The following is a 16,005-nucleotide window of genomic DNA, read 5'->3' as shown; positions in this document are numbered from 1 at the left end:
CAGGTGCGTTACTCGTCTGTGTCCTGTTAATGCGGAAGTGTTAAAAGTTTCTTCATGAAATTCAACACTCAATGAGTTAAAAGATATACAAATTATCAGTTCTAAAGGGGGAGGTATTCCATTAAGCCGCTGCAGGATTGTGCATGACTCCAGTTCCTGAGATACATAGATTTTTCAGTCGGCATTCGGATACCACATTTCTTTCCCTTCATTGTATGTTATCTTTCGCCTGGTCTAAATAATAAAAACTCTCTGCATGTTGACCCTTAATGCATCTATTTCATCTTCTCACTGCAGCAACACATTGACACCAACACGGTCCTTTAAGTCTGTTTAACATAGTGCTTCCAGGCAATTTAGAGTGCCCCATGCAGACATGAGGGCACAGAAAGACCCCAGCTTTTCTGTTTTGTTTTTTCTGTCACTATCCTTGTTTCCTTCACTTTCCCCAAGTTACGTCCTCATAGGAAACGATTGGAAGTGAGGGAGGAGAGGAAACAAGCAGAAGGAGAGGACAAACACATCCCAGGTGTTTAAGAGGGGGAATGAGTCTGGGGAGGAACAGCTGCATCTGTTTCACTTTCGCTCATCGGCACGCACCTTATTCCCGCTTTGCCCGCGTGGAACAACAGCATTACATTACTTGCAGCAGCAGCGGGTGGAGGAGATATCGGGGAAAGGGTGGAGTCGAGTTTCCCATCAGAGAAAATAACTAAAATGTCCTGCTGCTCCTTCTTCCCCGCAGGCTCACTTATCGTTCATGCGCTACGTCAGTGTCGGCTGCGTGGTCGGCATCATCGCCGGCTTTTGTATCGGCCCAGGCAAGTTGTTCTCTAATGCATGATAAAGGACCAAACTCAAGCTGTGCACACACATGTGATAGTGGAACCTCTTGTATTGTTATGCACTATTAATATCCTTCCGAGCTGTAAACATGACACCATTAAACTGACCTGACCTAATTGCATTAAGTTATTCATTATATCACACAGTGTCAGAGGAGCTATGAGCAGATTCCAGGCAAGTGCGGTTGTACACACTAGAAAAAAAGGTTTTAATACATTATGTCAGCTTTACCAACAGAAGAAAAGCACAAACACTGGTTGACTACACTCTACTCCCTATATTGTGACTGCAAATATTTCCTTCATTTATTATTCTCAATTATTTGATCCATAAAATGTTCAAACTAGTCAAATGTGATTATTTTTGTTTGACCAGATATGTGGCATGTTCTTATAACGCGCAATTGTTTAACACCTGTGTTCTTATCATGAGTCCCATTGTCTTTGTAAATTGAAGGTGAGTGCCAGTTGATCCTAATTAGTGTGTAAAAACACCTGGCCAATCCACATAAAAAAGGCATGAGACTGCAGGGCCGTGTGCACAAACAGAAACTTGAAACGCCCCAAAAAAGGTCTAAAGAGGCTGGAGGACAGGACGCCAGTGGAAATTAATGCCAAATGAGCATTTTTAAATAGCATCAGTAGTGGATATAAAAAACAAAACATTCATGGGATGCTATTACTCGTTAAGTGTTGATGTGATGAGTTTATTTATTTTAAAAACGGTAATGATTTGTAAAATAATTGTATATATAAAAAATTATAAACGATAGAAATACTTTTGTAACTTAAATCCCATAATATAGTACAACTTTAGAATTGATGAAAACACAATAACCAATTATTTTGCACAAACGCATCAGCACTCATATGTGCGTAATTGCTCTTGAGTGTGGTAGATTCTGTTCTTACCTAAGAACAAATCCCTAAATAAGATGTGATATATGCTTTAAAAATTATAGTAAGTCAGATCTAATCTTACACGAGTTGGTCAGAGTATTCAAGTTGATTGCCAACTAAAGATTTAAACATGATCACCATTCCTACACAGTTCTCCAACCATGTATTGGATGCGTATGTATAGCTACATACTAAACATAACTGCCCCACCTCCTTAAAAAAACTAAACATACAAAAACTAAAATTAAACTGAAAAGTTAACGCTATTACAACCTTGGATGCCACACAGCTGTGAATGAGCCAATCACCGCACATTGCCAACAGCTGATTCCAATTAGCCATTACAAGCACAACTTCAGTGCTCTGACTGAACACCATACTCCATTTACTAAAGCTGGAACCTTTGACTTTTGGGCTTTTTTTCCCCCTTAAAAAAATGACATGATGAATCAATTGTGAAAATAGTTTAATTTTCTGTCAATTGAGTAATCAATTAATGGACGTTAGCATTTTAGCTCTGATGTAGACTGTCGTCAAAGATCCAGAGTTGGCACTCACTCTGGAATTTTTAGATGTCAGTTATTCCAATTAAATCCTACATGTTACTGGTGTGGAGACACACAATATGCATGGAGAGATACCACTAGAGGTAATTTCAGATCTGATTGCAGCTGAGGAGGGATCATTTTATTTCTTTAGCACAACAGGACTTTAGGTGACAAACGGCACCGCTGACATGGTTGGTCTGCAGAGGTACAGGTTGCTTTGTGTTATTAAATGGCTCCCTCTGGAGGTCATACCCTAAACAGTCTGTAAGGGTTTCTAATTTGAAGAAATGTAAGAGTCAGAGTGTGTCTCAAGCTATTAAAATTCATATTTACATACGGTTTGTCAAATCTGTAATGAGAACATTCATGAAAAGTGTTGTTCCACAGCTTCCTGCACTGAGTGATGCACATGCCTATTTATTCCCCCAAAGCAGTTATTCATGCGGACTAATCCATGTTCTATGGCCTCCTGTAAGAGAGACAAATAATGCAGTTTTAATGGTAGAATATGATAATAAAATATTAGTAATATGCATTTTTTTGATATACGACTCTCCTGTCCACACACTGGCCCTCGCCCTATCAGCTGGTTCAGTTCTCTAATTAGCATTGCATGAACTATATTGGTGCGAGAGATGATGAATGAACATGAATTATATTTTCCATACACAGCCACTCCTCAGTAGAACTGTTTTTTGATATATTCTAATAGGAAATTCATCTGCATCTTTTTTATGCATAATTAAAAAAAGAAAAACAAGTTACTTGATTTGTGAAGACAAAATGCTGCTTCAAGGCAAGACACTACAGGCAGACCATTGGTTTTTTCATGCACTGGTCCATTTGGGGATTTTGAACTTTTTTGTTTCTTTCAGACTGGTGGAAAGAAAACATAAAAATTGTACATTTAGCTTCTTTTTTTGTGACTACTTTGCCTTTTTTGTGCCTGTAGATTTCTACTAAATTCATCAAAAGTTAACATTAGATAATGCCTCATTTGCATATTCAAACATAACATTTTAGAAAACAAACAAAAATATCACCTTAATGTAACTAATCAACTGGGGTTAAAGTTTCGTGGTTATCTATTAGTTAAATGTTTTACCCTATTCACATGTAGTGTCTTCAAAATGGTTATTTTACAATCCGTCTCTTGAAAATGAGTTATTTCTCAGACTCTAAGACCAGAAATCACTTCTTCTATAGCACTTGCATACACCAAACTTTACAGTTTCATTTCTATCTATATTCTAAAGGTTTTACAGAGGGTTTTTTAAATTATTTTATTTTATTTACTGTGATATAATAAACAACGAAATTCCCTCTGTAAAATACTTTGACTCTAATTCGTCAACAAAAGGAAAACACTAATTCAGAACCTGGCACAATCCAATGTCCAGATTTCTCTTCTGGGAATTTATCCAAATTAGCACATATTTAATAGGATATTTAATTTGCACATTCAATTAAACAGTTTTTACTTCTTTTATAGAAATAAATAAAAACAAATTCTGCATAATGTGTGTCTATGCGTAATGGAAGACACAATCACGTTGCATTGTGGGAAATGTAGGATCAAAAGTTTTTGGAGTTTCACCAAGTTTTTAAAATTTTTATTTCAATGAGCAGTCCAACCTAATCAAGGTTCAATTCTAAATCGGTAACATGGACCTTTCAGTGAACTCATTCAACAGAAGTGTGTGATTTGTATTAATGTTTTTATGTGTTTGGCTTTGTTGCCGTTCCAGCGGGAGTTCCCTTCCTGATCACAGCAGAACTATTTAAACAGTCCCATCGGCCGGCGGCCTACATCGTAGGAGGATCACTGAACTGGCTATCTAACTTCACCGTGGGCTTCGTCTTCCCCTTTTTACAGGTGAAAGCTATACAATGTGCTGCCCTGCGTGAGCTTTTGTCTTTCCTAAATGTCAATGCTCTGGCTTTTTAACAACCACAAATGTAATGTGACCGGAACTGGTAAATGTGATCTTGGTATGCTTCCAATCTTAGAAAACAATTTTTTAAAGCTCCAAGTAGCTTATGACTGTGTGGTTTTCCCACTATTAAATTTCTTCTTGCAAGCCTGCATGTCTCTAAGAGCGTGTGTTTCCCATCTTCCCTTCTTTATTGCGAAATAGATTGCTGTGACATCCACCATTGGTCCCTGGCCATGAGCCAACCATTACATTTTTATAGTTATATGGTATGCATCTTAACCACTAGCACAGCAGATGCCCCTCTTCCTTTTTTTCTAAAGAATTGGTTGTCTTGTTGGATACAGCTGCAGTAGTGAAATAGTGGTCGCTGATGTTATTGTCTTTGTAGTGATGTGGCGATGAGCAAATTTAGCTCCAGGAAGTTGTTGCCAAAGCAAAAAAGAGAACAGTGGTAACAAAGGCAGAACATGTAACAATGAATGCATACTACTCTTCTTTCACTAGAAAGAAAGGTCATAAGTGAACGCAAAGACAGTCGTGCTTGTCTTGCTGAGTCCCACATGGTTCCACCTTGATCAACAGCGCTGTGGAGAGATCAGGCGATGCTAGACAGGAAATGGTGGTAGGTCACATACATTCTCACTCCCAACTCGTCAAATCCCGACGCTTGGGCATTGGCCCTAGAGCGTCAAACTATGACCTTCTAGGTACCCGGTTAGCTTTGGACGTATCAGGGACGACGTGTCATTTTATGCTCGTTACATGGGTAGCATCTCACGTGAGTGACATTACCAACATTTATTTTTAGTTTTGCATGGGACACGAACCAGTCTACCGGATAAAAGTTCGGTATTCGCCGACCCGTCCGTCCTCAGTGGACTTTCTCTCGCTGACCATCTTTCAATGACGCAGGTGGTTTAACATTTGCGTTAGTTGAAACCGCGGTCTATCAGACGCTGAAGGGCTCTGACTAAGCGTTGGTATTTGACGAGTCGGGAGTGAGGCTGGGTTGGTATCCCTAGTTAAGATATGATCACGTGGCATTCACTTCTTATGGAAAGGGTGGTAGATAATATAACACTATACTGTATCTGTTGACTGGGAGTTTAATTACCTTGAACAACGAAGTACAGCAGATGTGATGTGTGGTATGTGCTTGATTTTTGGGCCCTTCTGTATATGCATCTTCAAGCCAGATATATGGAGCTTTCAGAAATGTTTCCCAGTCATGATTACAACTGATTGTTTCCAACCTTGTGCTGCATCATACCTGTCCTGCCTTGAAAAACCTGAGAAAAGCATGAATTCTTGACGCTTTCCTTCAGCTTTGCTTTCTCTCTTGAGTCCCCTCTGCTTTTATTCGAAATAACTATTTTCCTTTTGGATCAATCACTTGTTTCATCAAATTTTTCTGTTCTTATCTCTCAATCCTTCCAACGATCCTCTATCCATCTGCCACATCTAACCATCAGATGTCAGCGGGGTCTTACTGCTACTTGGTGTTTGGCAGCATTTGTCTGTCCGTGGCCATCTACGTCTACATTGTCATCCCAGAGACAAAGAACAAGACATTCATGGAGATCAGCCAGATGTTCTCCAAGAAGGAGGCAGTCCTAGAGACCCAGGGTCTGATCCACGTGGACCAGCTGAAACTGAAGAAGATGAATGGCTACGGTGGGTTGGAACATGCTTCACTGGAGTTCGACAGCTCTTCGTCTGTACCTTAATCGAACTTAAGGTTCTCATTGTGACTACAAAACAATTAACAACTTCTTCTTCACCACTGTACTGTTTTGATGTGTAGACATGAACTAAATACCACCTCACCTGAAGTCAGTGGGCTGTGGTTGGGTGTGCTGTATGTACAATTAATAGCATGCAGTTGTGGTATTTGCAACTTCAATCAATTTAATGTTTCAGTCTGTTTCAGCCATTGGGTCTTATTTTCATTGCCGTCCATTAGTAGTTAATGGCTGAGATCTGTGACCAAGGTGGCATCACTGGAAATGAGGCTGACGGGGCAAGAAACACAAGCAGTCAGACATGTTGGAAACAAACCTCCAGGTTGGGCATTCTGACGGAAATTCTCTCGCAGGTTACAAACATATTTCCAGCATTGACTTGCTGTCCTTACTGTAGTTAAGCACACCGTTTTTCCCTGTTCAATAAGGGTTTATTAGCAACACTTCAGGTGCTCCAACTTCAGTTTGGCTTCCAAATAAAGTGGCTAAGATAATCAGAACAATAAGTTGGTTTGTTTGTGCAACTTCAGTGTATCAATGTCCAACCTTGTTGGTTTCACATGGGACACGAACATAGCTCTCCTTGGTGAAAGTCTTGTGTGGACCTCTTCCATACACAGACTTACGCAGACTCTCGTCGAATACAAAGGTAATACGCAATGTTCACAATGCAGTTTTGTTGCATGGAAACTTTTTTTTTTTTGGAGACCGGGCTGCTATGTCACCATGTTCCCAGATCTCAGCAATTACTTTGACGATTAAGAATGATGGTCAAACTAATATAAGACCCAAGTTGAAAAATCTGAATTGTGCTTTTTAAACTATCAAAAATATGGTTCCTTTCAATTTAGCTCTTATTTTTGTAGTTCTGACCATCGGTTTAATAAGTACCCACCAAAGGGAGGGGGTGCAGAGTGCCGAGATCTCGGAACAGTAAGGCGTCACTTAAAACAGCTTAAACATAAACAAACTGTCAGACTATTCAGAGCTTTGTAGGTGCTAGTAAGAATGGGGACAGCGCCTTCCTACATAGAAAGCTAGCTAGCTACATCCATGAAAAATAGAGATAGAAAATGAAAGTGTGGATGAGATTGGCACAGCTGTAAAAGTTGCTGAAATCTGACTTACAAAAAAAACTATAACTCTTAAATTGATCTTCTTAAAAAACATCTTCCATCTATCTGTAAACTGTAATGGATGTCTACAACGCATGGCTAACCACATGGTCAGATAACAATAGGTCATTGTGGGATGGGATGTCTACTATGACACTTTTATAAAAAATGTCCTGTTAGTTTAAGTAGTGTTTACAATAAAATGTGCACCGCTAGCTGTCAGCCACTACGTGCCTTTATCCATTGTTTGAATCCCAGCGGAGTTTAAGTTGTACATGAGCGTCCCACATGTCAACATGGTAAAACAAAAGGCAACGAACAATAAATACATTTTGGTATATAAACTAAGGTTTGACTTAACAAAGTTATCAGAGCTTGTGAACCTTTTAAAAATATATTTTTTTAATCTATTCTATATTGCAGTAAAAAAAATGTCCTTGATGTGAAATCCCAATATGTCTGCATGTGTTGACTACGTCATCTTTTTTATTTTAGGGTCATATCACTTGTTACTATTTTTTCCCTTGTCATTTTTGCAGAAAGTATCAGAGTACTCTGTACTTTCTGAGTTGTACAGTAAAATGGGTTAAAATACTTATTGTACAAACAGCAAGTTCATGTTTGTTTGAATATATGGAAATATATATATAAGACTTTTTGAATTGTTTAAAGATGAAAACGTTAAATAATATTGTAATACAGTATCTTTGTGTGTTTCAACAACTGGTTTACCATCTCTCCAGTAGCAATCTACATCGGTGTCATATCCAGCTCTGGGTAATATGTAGTTATGAGAAAACTATGAACTGCACAGCTCCGACCCTGGTTTTTCTTTTGCTTGATTCATAGTCAGATCTACAAAAGCCTGATTGTCTCCAAAGTTTAGGACTGAAGAGTTTAAAGTTCCTTTGGGCTTAATGGGGTGTGGACATTATGACTCTGACTCCAGCATACACTTGAGTATCAGAAGACTGGCTACCTCTGCTCTAACCCGACAATCTTTTCCTAAACCTAACTAAGTGGTTTTGTTGCCTTAATCTAATCAATAAGCCTGTTGCCTAAACTTAACTGAGTTTCCTGAGAAGACGGATGTTTATTTTGAAAAGACTACATGCATATAACGAGCGGCAATTGACGCGTGTTGCTGGCTTTTGTAGGAAAATGCATGAAGAATTACAACTTTTCGTATGACGTCATACGAGTCGTATGAGGATACATTGTCCCAGGATTACGGCCACAAAGGTCAAACTAATTTTGTTAACGATAGTTCAGTTATGTTCAGTGTCTTAGTAAACCATATCAGTGAGCCAGCATGCACAATACCCAGGAACTAGCTCAGCTAAATGGAATGCAGTCATTTGTTAATATCATCAATTACACCACCTGTGTAAAACCTTGTCAAGTTATGTTAAATTATGTTTTCCTTTTCTTAAAATGTGTCATTTTGGGGTTTCCTGTTTTATTGTCCTGTTTTATTTTGTCACTCACCTCTCCCTCTTCGTGCAGATAACCTGAGGCTTTATCTAACTCATACAATTACACACACATCCTTGTACATGTATCTTTGTGAGGACACTAACCCTCACCTTGACCATGTCCACAAGAACCCTTATGCTATCCTTAACCATCACAATGACAACCCTTACCCTTTTCCCCAAATGTAACCTAACCCTATTTTAACCTAAACCTAACCTTGACAGTGCCTAGGGTACGTGTTATTTTATCCATCTGTAAAAAAAAACATTTTTTAAACCTACCTCTTATCTTCCAATTTTTACTTTTCTTATCCCTTAGCTTCCTTTAATTCACTCTCCTCTTATTTATCTCTTAGACATTTTATGTCTTAATATTTTAATCCTGAGAGTTTTAACTTTCTTATTGTTGAGATTATTTTATTGTCTTTTTAAATCTTATCCTTCTTGTAAACTTTCTTTTCCTAGGTTATATTGACTTTTATAGGGGGATTTTAAAACTCCGAGCCTTTTTAGAAGGATGTTCTTTCACAAGGAAGCCATGTCCCTAACCCAACCTAACCCTTTTCTAACCTAAACCTTAAAACCAGGTTTAAACTCTCAAACAGGCCTTTGAAGAAGTATGTCCTGACTTCAAAAAATGTCCTCTCTGAAGGTCTAAAACTCAAACTGGTCCTCACAAAGATAGACATACAGGTGCACACACACACACACACACACACAAACCATGTTGACCCATATTGCCCAACACCAAACCTAACTCACTCCTGACCCTTAGTGGTCAGAAAAGGAATTACCCTACTAGTCCAGTCTAACAAAGAGACACTCGTACAGCTTGTAGATGAATAATGTTAGACAGTGGTGAGTTGTGGAATACACTGAGTACGCTAAATATAGTGTGTTTGCATGTTTTTGTTGTGGGACAGCATGTGAATGCATTATGCTTTTGATGTTTTTCCTGCTAAAATTTGCTAACGAAGTTCAAATCTGTGTGTGATTCAGAACAATGTGTTTCATCGATCTATACTACCATTTTGCCTCCTCCCCCTCTCTCTTTCTTTCTCACACACACACGCAAGCCACCCCACACATCCCAGATTTGTAATTAATGGCAGTGCCTCTGTCACTAATAAGCATTCTGGTGATCTTTAAAGTAGTGTGCTCCCCTCCGGTCATACAAGCCTTTCCGCATGTGTGTGTGTGTGTGTGTCCCAGTGTCCCTTGCCAAGTGGCTGTCAGTGGTGCTGATGGCATCGCAGCAGGGAGGCACAGGACAGTGACAAATGTCTGTTGTTATGGAACAAGGCCGGTGACAGACAGAGTGGCGACAACGTCACTGGGTAATAAAACTAGATGGATGATCCAGCAGCAACAGCTCCACTACAGCCGCTCACAGCTGCTGTTATTAAAACCAGAGAGGAAGAACAGAACACGGGGGAAAACAGGGCTACAATAATGTGGACATAGGACAACCAAATCAACCCACAAAAGATACAAAAATATCACAGCTAACAATTTTACACTATAGAACTTGTTAAGCCATGAAAGCAAATACAAGCCTTTCAACCAGGAGACTGGGGTTTGTATCACAGAGTTGTTGAGTTATTTTGACATTACATGTTTTCTGTACTTATGTTACATTTTAAGCCCAACCATGATGCTTTTCTTAAACCTAACTTAAGTGGTTTTGTTGCCTAAACCTAAACAAGTATTTTGTTGGAATTTACTTTACTGCTACCTTAGTAAAGCACCATAGTTTGACTCGCTTAGAAAGTAACACCAAGAGTACTGACCAAGCTACACCGATAACAATTGAGGGTTTGCATCGGTCTGGCGTCACAGCATTTCCCGATCCACACTCTATTCCAGTTGGTAGCCCCAATGCACCATAACGTTGTTTTCCAGGAGTTCAGTGCCATTTGGCTGTTTTTACACTCGTTGGAAAACAAATTAAATACATGTGTCGGATCTCTTTGCACAACCTTAATAAACCAGCTGAAGGTAGAGGTGCGTACGCAACCAAGTGGACTGGAGTGTGGAACAAAAACTGGAGCGTGAGTCATAAATAGGTTTTTTTTGGACTGCATGCGGACGACCACGTGCAGACTTGGGCAGGTGACGACATTTACAGCAATAGACGTGGCAAGTAGGAGTTGACCTTTAGAAGAAACGAACAGATGCACGTGGAAAGTCGGAACGCAGAGAAAATGACGCTCCATCCAATGGATGTAGATGCAGCTAGCTTAATTTATCCTTCTTCATGAGCAAAGATTGCCTTTAATCTCTGAAACAAGGAAATCTCTCCTCCGTGTTCTGTATTTCCAACCTTACTCTCTCTCATAATTCACTCGTCGAACTACAATTTTTTTTTTTTGCGTTTCCCCGTTACCTGTCTCTTTTTCTCTGCCATCCGTCTCTCTCTCCTCCCCTCTTCTGTCTCTCAGAGCTGTTGGTGGCGGCCGTGTAAATGTTCTGGCAGATAGCCGATGAATTTGGCACTTCTCTGCTACAGGCTGTAAGTGTTTTGTCACAGTGTGTTACGACTGGGCCGGCCCATTCTTTATCCTTTAGCACCGCGCTGCCACACAGACAGACATGTGAATCATTTGAATGCTGCTGCTTCACTTTCCGCCCTTCGTTCTGCAGGTTTACCTTTATAAGACTGGACCTGCTCATACACACTGCAGTGATGGAGCAATTAAGGAGACTTTTAAAGTTAATGTCATATAACAGAGTGGACCAATCAAGGGGCCCCGAAGGGCGTCGTAAGATAAACCTGAGAGGTCGCAAGATGATTAAAAAGATTGGAAATGCCTGTTTCATGCTTTTCTCAAAAAACAAATTCTCCTCACAGCAAGCCAAAATGGGAACCTTTGACTGAATGTATTTCCACTTTAAAGCAACTACAAGGAGATTTGAACTGGTTATGAACCAGTCTCAATGGAAACTGATGCCTCTATAGGAGCTACATAAGTTACGAGACCCTCAGCAAGAAGATTGGCTATTTGTAATATATTGACAGAAAAACAAGTGAAAGCTAAAAGACCGCTCAAAAACAGTTTTCCAACTTATTTCATTATTCAGGTGTTTTTTTGGTGGACGGAGGTTTCTTCAAAAATCATTTGGAAACACTACCGTGTCTGCAAAAAGACAAACAAACATGGAGAACATGATGTAAATGCTGCAGTATTGTTGCTTATCCCGTGGAGTAATTGTTTTGTCTGACAGCCGCAGACCATGTGTAGAGCCGCAGTCAAGTCAATTTTATACCACAAATACCCAAGCCCAATACCACAAATCACAAATTTGTCAGGACACCGTCACTTTCAGATGAGATAAAACTTCCCCAAAAAAACTTTATTAGGGAAAAAAAGCTCAGGAAGAGCAACAGGACCAACTGACATGCAATAGATATTGTACAGAATATATCAACATAATAAAATTACAGTATAGACAATCCAAATGACAACAATTATGCATATAGACTAGAAAGTCCGATCATTGTTTGTCTGTATCTTGAGGAATGAATGTTTGACACACACACTGCATTTTTTAATCTAATGATGATGGGAAAAATACTGCAGACACGGTTTTAAAATACAGTATTTTACAACTCTGGAAAGCCATGACAGCAGCAACTATTTTATTAGGATGATCATGAGGGAAATGGTAGAAATACGTTGTTCACGCTACAAAGAATTTGGTTGGCCAACGCAGATGAAGGTAAAAGCCAGTTGTTTTCTTTGCTAGGTCAATAGACTGGCTCCATTCAAATGAACAGAAGGGCTTAGGATTCTGACGGTCTGAACGTTGCCATAAGGTGGTTTGGCAGCTACATCAATAGTAGGGTCAATAGTAATAGTTGTGATTTTTAACACAAATATTAAACGGCATGAACAAAACTGTCCCATTTCAATGTGTTTCATTAATCAACAAAAAAAGAAACAGTTACAGGATCACAGTTATTGTCTTTATGGATATTATATGACATATGATATTTGAAACTCTTGACAACACATTTTTACAGTATAGTTGCATTTCCCCAAAAATATTACTGCCCTGTTTTATGTCTTTGAAAACTTGTGAATGTCTACAAGAATGTAGGAAGACGCTATTAAAATGTTTGCCTATGCCCGGCTGCATAACAGAAGTTTGAGATTGATGGAGATACTGGTGAGTAGAAACTAATGAACGTCTACCATGATGTCACTGGTCAGGTAAGAGGTGGACTGGCTGTTGTCCCCGTATCAGTCTTCCAGAGATGGGGCGGATGGGGGAGGTAGTTGGGGGGTGTGGGTCCTGGGCCTATTTTAAATGTAAATCCCCATTGCCTTGCCCCGGGGGCCACAGACACAGCCACAGATGCCAGTATGCTAACGCAGCCTGGCCAATAAGCATCCGAGGCCACTCCCAGAGCTGAGGCTGGTTTCTGCCGACCGCTCCGCTACTCACATGTTTATTCTCCCACATCATTAAAGCCAGTCACATGTTGATTGCAGCCTTTCAGTCCTCAATGTGTATGTGTTTGGGCGTTTTTTCCACCTGTTGGCTTTGATGTGTATGAGCAGTGTGCGTGTGGTGTTAAGTGGAAATGTAAGGCCATTGGCCCGGGGGTAAAAGATTAATGATTAACCATTTAATAGTACCCTAACTAAACTGATATGCATTAAAGGACTTTTTTTTTTATTATTATTTTGCTGTAGTTTGGATTTGTTATAACAGCAAATGTTATGAACATTCCCAAATTGAAATGAACAATGAAGGGATTTTATAAATAGTCACTTTGACAAGTTTTGTCGCCTAAAATGTTGTTTTTAAATGACTGACGAGAGGATAAATAGGACTGAACTGCACATCAGCATTTGCATTGTACATTCCTTTGTCATTTACCAGATGTTTCACTGCATTACACAAAAGATGAAATGATTTGATGACACATCCCTGATGTCTGCTGATATTCTAAGCTTTAGTTTATTGTCACCAAATCCCATGTGAGGATCCAAAGTGAATGTATCTACTAACAAGTATAGTGTGTGTGTGTCACAGCCTGGTGTATCTTCTTCCTCTGTGACAAAGAGCTCCATTAGAAACATATCAATGAGCCACACTGTAGTTTATTTGGAGTCAATCCCACGTGCACCGTTGTGCTGATGCAAATAATCACTAGTGAACCAAATGTGGATTCATTAAAATACTTCCTCTTGTTTGAGTTACGTTACTGACAGACTAGAGTGACCTGCTGTTTTAGGAAATTACAGATAGCTCTGTTTGTGAGCTGTTTATTTTTTCTTAAAGATTTGTATCGTCAGTAGGAACCAATGGGTTTGGAGTTGAGAGCCACATAAATGGTAAAAAAAAAAGAGTAAAAGTATTCAAAGACAGACCAACAAATGGTTGGTTTGGATCCTTTCACAGGAACTGTTAACAGTAAAAGAATGCCAGAATTTTCCTTTAATCACACTTCTTCACTTGATTTATCTATTTTGAAAAAACTGTATTATATATGGAAACGGCAACAACAAACAATACTCGGATGCAGTGTTGTTGTAGGCCAGGAAATAGGGCCATCTGGGGTTGTGAGCTCTCCAGTGGTGATGTAACATAATCTTTGTTATTGTAATTATTGTGCTTGTTTCTGGTCCTGTACTCATATTTCCTTTACCATTGCTTACTTGTTGGTTGCGTTTTGTGGATTGCTTGTATGGGCTTCTGTAGATCTGTGTTTGTTGCTGCACATTATACAAAATATTATTTATTTTTGAAATGGTCAAAAAAGTGAATTGTAATTGTAAGCATACAGTAGATTATTAAGTGGAGTTAGTGTACTGGACTGCACTTAACATAAAGCGCCACTAGAGGGAACTACTGATGTATTAAAACCTGCCTCATGACACAGAAGTAAACAGCAGGTGGAAGAAAGACACAATGTGGTAACAACGGCTCACTCAGACTGTGGGCCCTGTCCAGACCCTCAGACTGGCCCCGGGGCTCCCGTGCAGCTTCCCTCCTATTTGATTTCACAACACTGCTCCACGGGGTCACAAAAACATCACCCCGGCCCTCCTCCAATTCACTGCCTTTTCACTGGCAAACGTGGCATGGACATGTCATTACTCCGTTCATTTACGACTCCACCAAAACCCCAGAAAACAACAAATCACCAATACGCGGCTCAATACGCAAGGTGGCCCTCAGTGTCTGTGACCTCACGGGCCCCGAGCCCTTCCATTGTGGGAAAGGGAGTTTACCTTCAAACTCTTATTTGAAGTCATTGTAACTTGCAGCAGGTCATTGTGTAATAGGCCCTCATCTCGACAAGTAGCAACAGTTCACAACTACCTGTAATGGTGGATCCCCCCAACAGCGTTCAAAAGGGAAACCTGAGTGTCTGCCTCTACGAATAACAATACAACTGTTTCCCAGTTGAGTTGTGGGACTTCTGTGCTTGGTCCCTGCGATCCCACAGTGGGTCTATTGGGCCCTGGAAAGCCTCTTTACGGTCACTAATACACAAAACACAACAATAGCAGCCTCTCCAGATGCCACCATGATTGGCTGAGCTGTGACTTGAGCCCGGCTGTAAAAATACCATCAGCTCTTTGGGGTTTTGGAGAGCTGAATGGCAGTTTGATTGGGTGTTAATAGCGGTTTGGTTACTAGAAGTGCATGTTTGAGCTAATTGTCTCGAAAGCTGTGCTTTGTTGATTAGATGGCCTGGGTTTTTCTGAGTGGTCAGGATTAACATGTGGGTTAAATGTCACACTAAAGACCTTTAAAATCAGCTACTAGCTCACAGAGTTCGCAGTTGTTATTCATCAATTTGTTTGGAAAACTGGCCGCATGATGACGACATGATAACATTGACAGTGCAGCTAAATCCGTGTTGGACAATGCCAAGCTTTCAAGTCCAGCTCCCACAATCAAAGAGCTTCTTCTTACAGTAAGATGAAGGGAAGCCGAAACTTCTGTTCCGTTCCAAATATTTTTTATTGTGAAGAGTGGGATCCTCCTCATACATGGCATCCAGATACAACCCTGTCTCTTAAAAAATCCCATTCCCATAAAATGAAATTGCCTTGAGAATTTGACACAAAATAATGTATCCTCTTTAGAAGGCCTTTAGTGTCTCTCACAGTAATGTTGGTGCAGTTTTGGGCTCGTGGTTTGTCTCAGGAATATATTAATATGCGTTTAATATATATTCACAAAACACAGTCAGTAAGCAGCTGTGAGTTAAACTTCCAACTTCTATGTTACCGAGGTGTGTTGCACAAGTGGTGTTTGGTGCCATTTATGTTTGTAGTGTAGGTTTCAGCGCCGACTTCAGTTATAGGCTGTGTCGGGCCATTTAATATTATTATAATTTAAATATCAATTTCTAATTCTATAATCCCATTGGCAATAGAACATTGTATAGCAGCTAACCACCCACCCCCGGATCATGGA

The 16,005-nt window shown here is 39.8% G+C and overlaps 1 protein-coding gene across 1 annotated transcript; it reads left to right on the top strand.

Moving 5' to 3' along the window:
• Positions 1-4,076: 4,076 nt before the first annotated feature.
• On the top strand, positions 4,077-7,418 carry LOC116400521 (solute carrier family 2, facilitated glucose transporter member 9-like). Its single transcript, XM_031878404.1, has 2 exons — positions 4,077-4,169; positions 5,703-7,418. The coding sequence occupies exon 2, from the start codon at positions 5,703-5,705 to the stop codon at positions 5,955-5,957; it is 255 nt and encodes an 84-aa protein (XP_031734264.1). The 5' UTR covers positions 4,077-4,169; the 3' UTR covers positions 5,958-7,418.
• The last annotated feature ends 8,587 nt before the right edge of the window (positions 7,419-16,005 follow it).

Source organism: Anarrhichthys ocellatus, unplaced genomic scaffold (assembly GCF_004355925.1).
Source record: "Anarrhichthys ocellatus isolate YVR2014 unplaced genomic scaffold, GSC_Weel_1.0 scaffold176, whole genome shotgun sequence".
In the NCBI taxonomy this organism is placed as follows: domain Eukaryota; kingdom Metazoa; phylum Chordata; class Actinopteri; order Perciformes; family Anarhichadidae; genus Anarrhichthys; species Anarrhichthys ocellatus.
The sequence above is the reverse complement of the archived record's forward strand: the minus strand, read 5'-3'. Positions and strand labels throughout refer to the sequence as shown.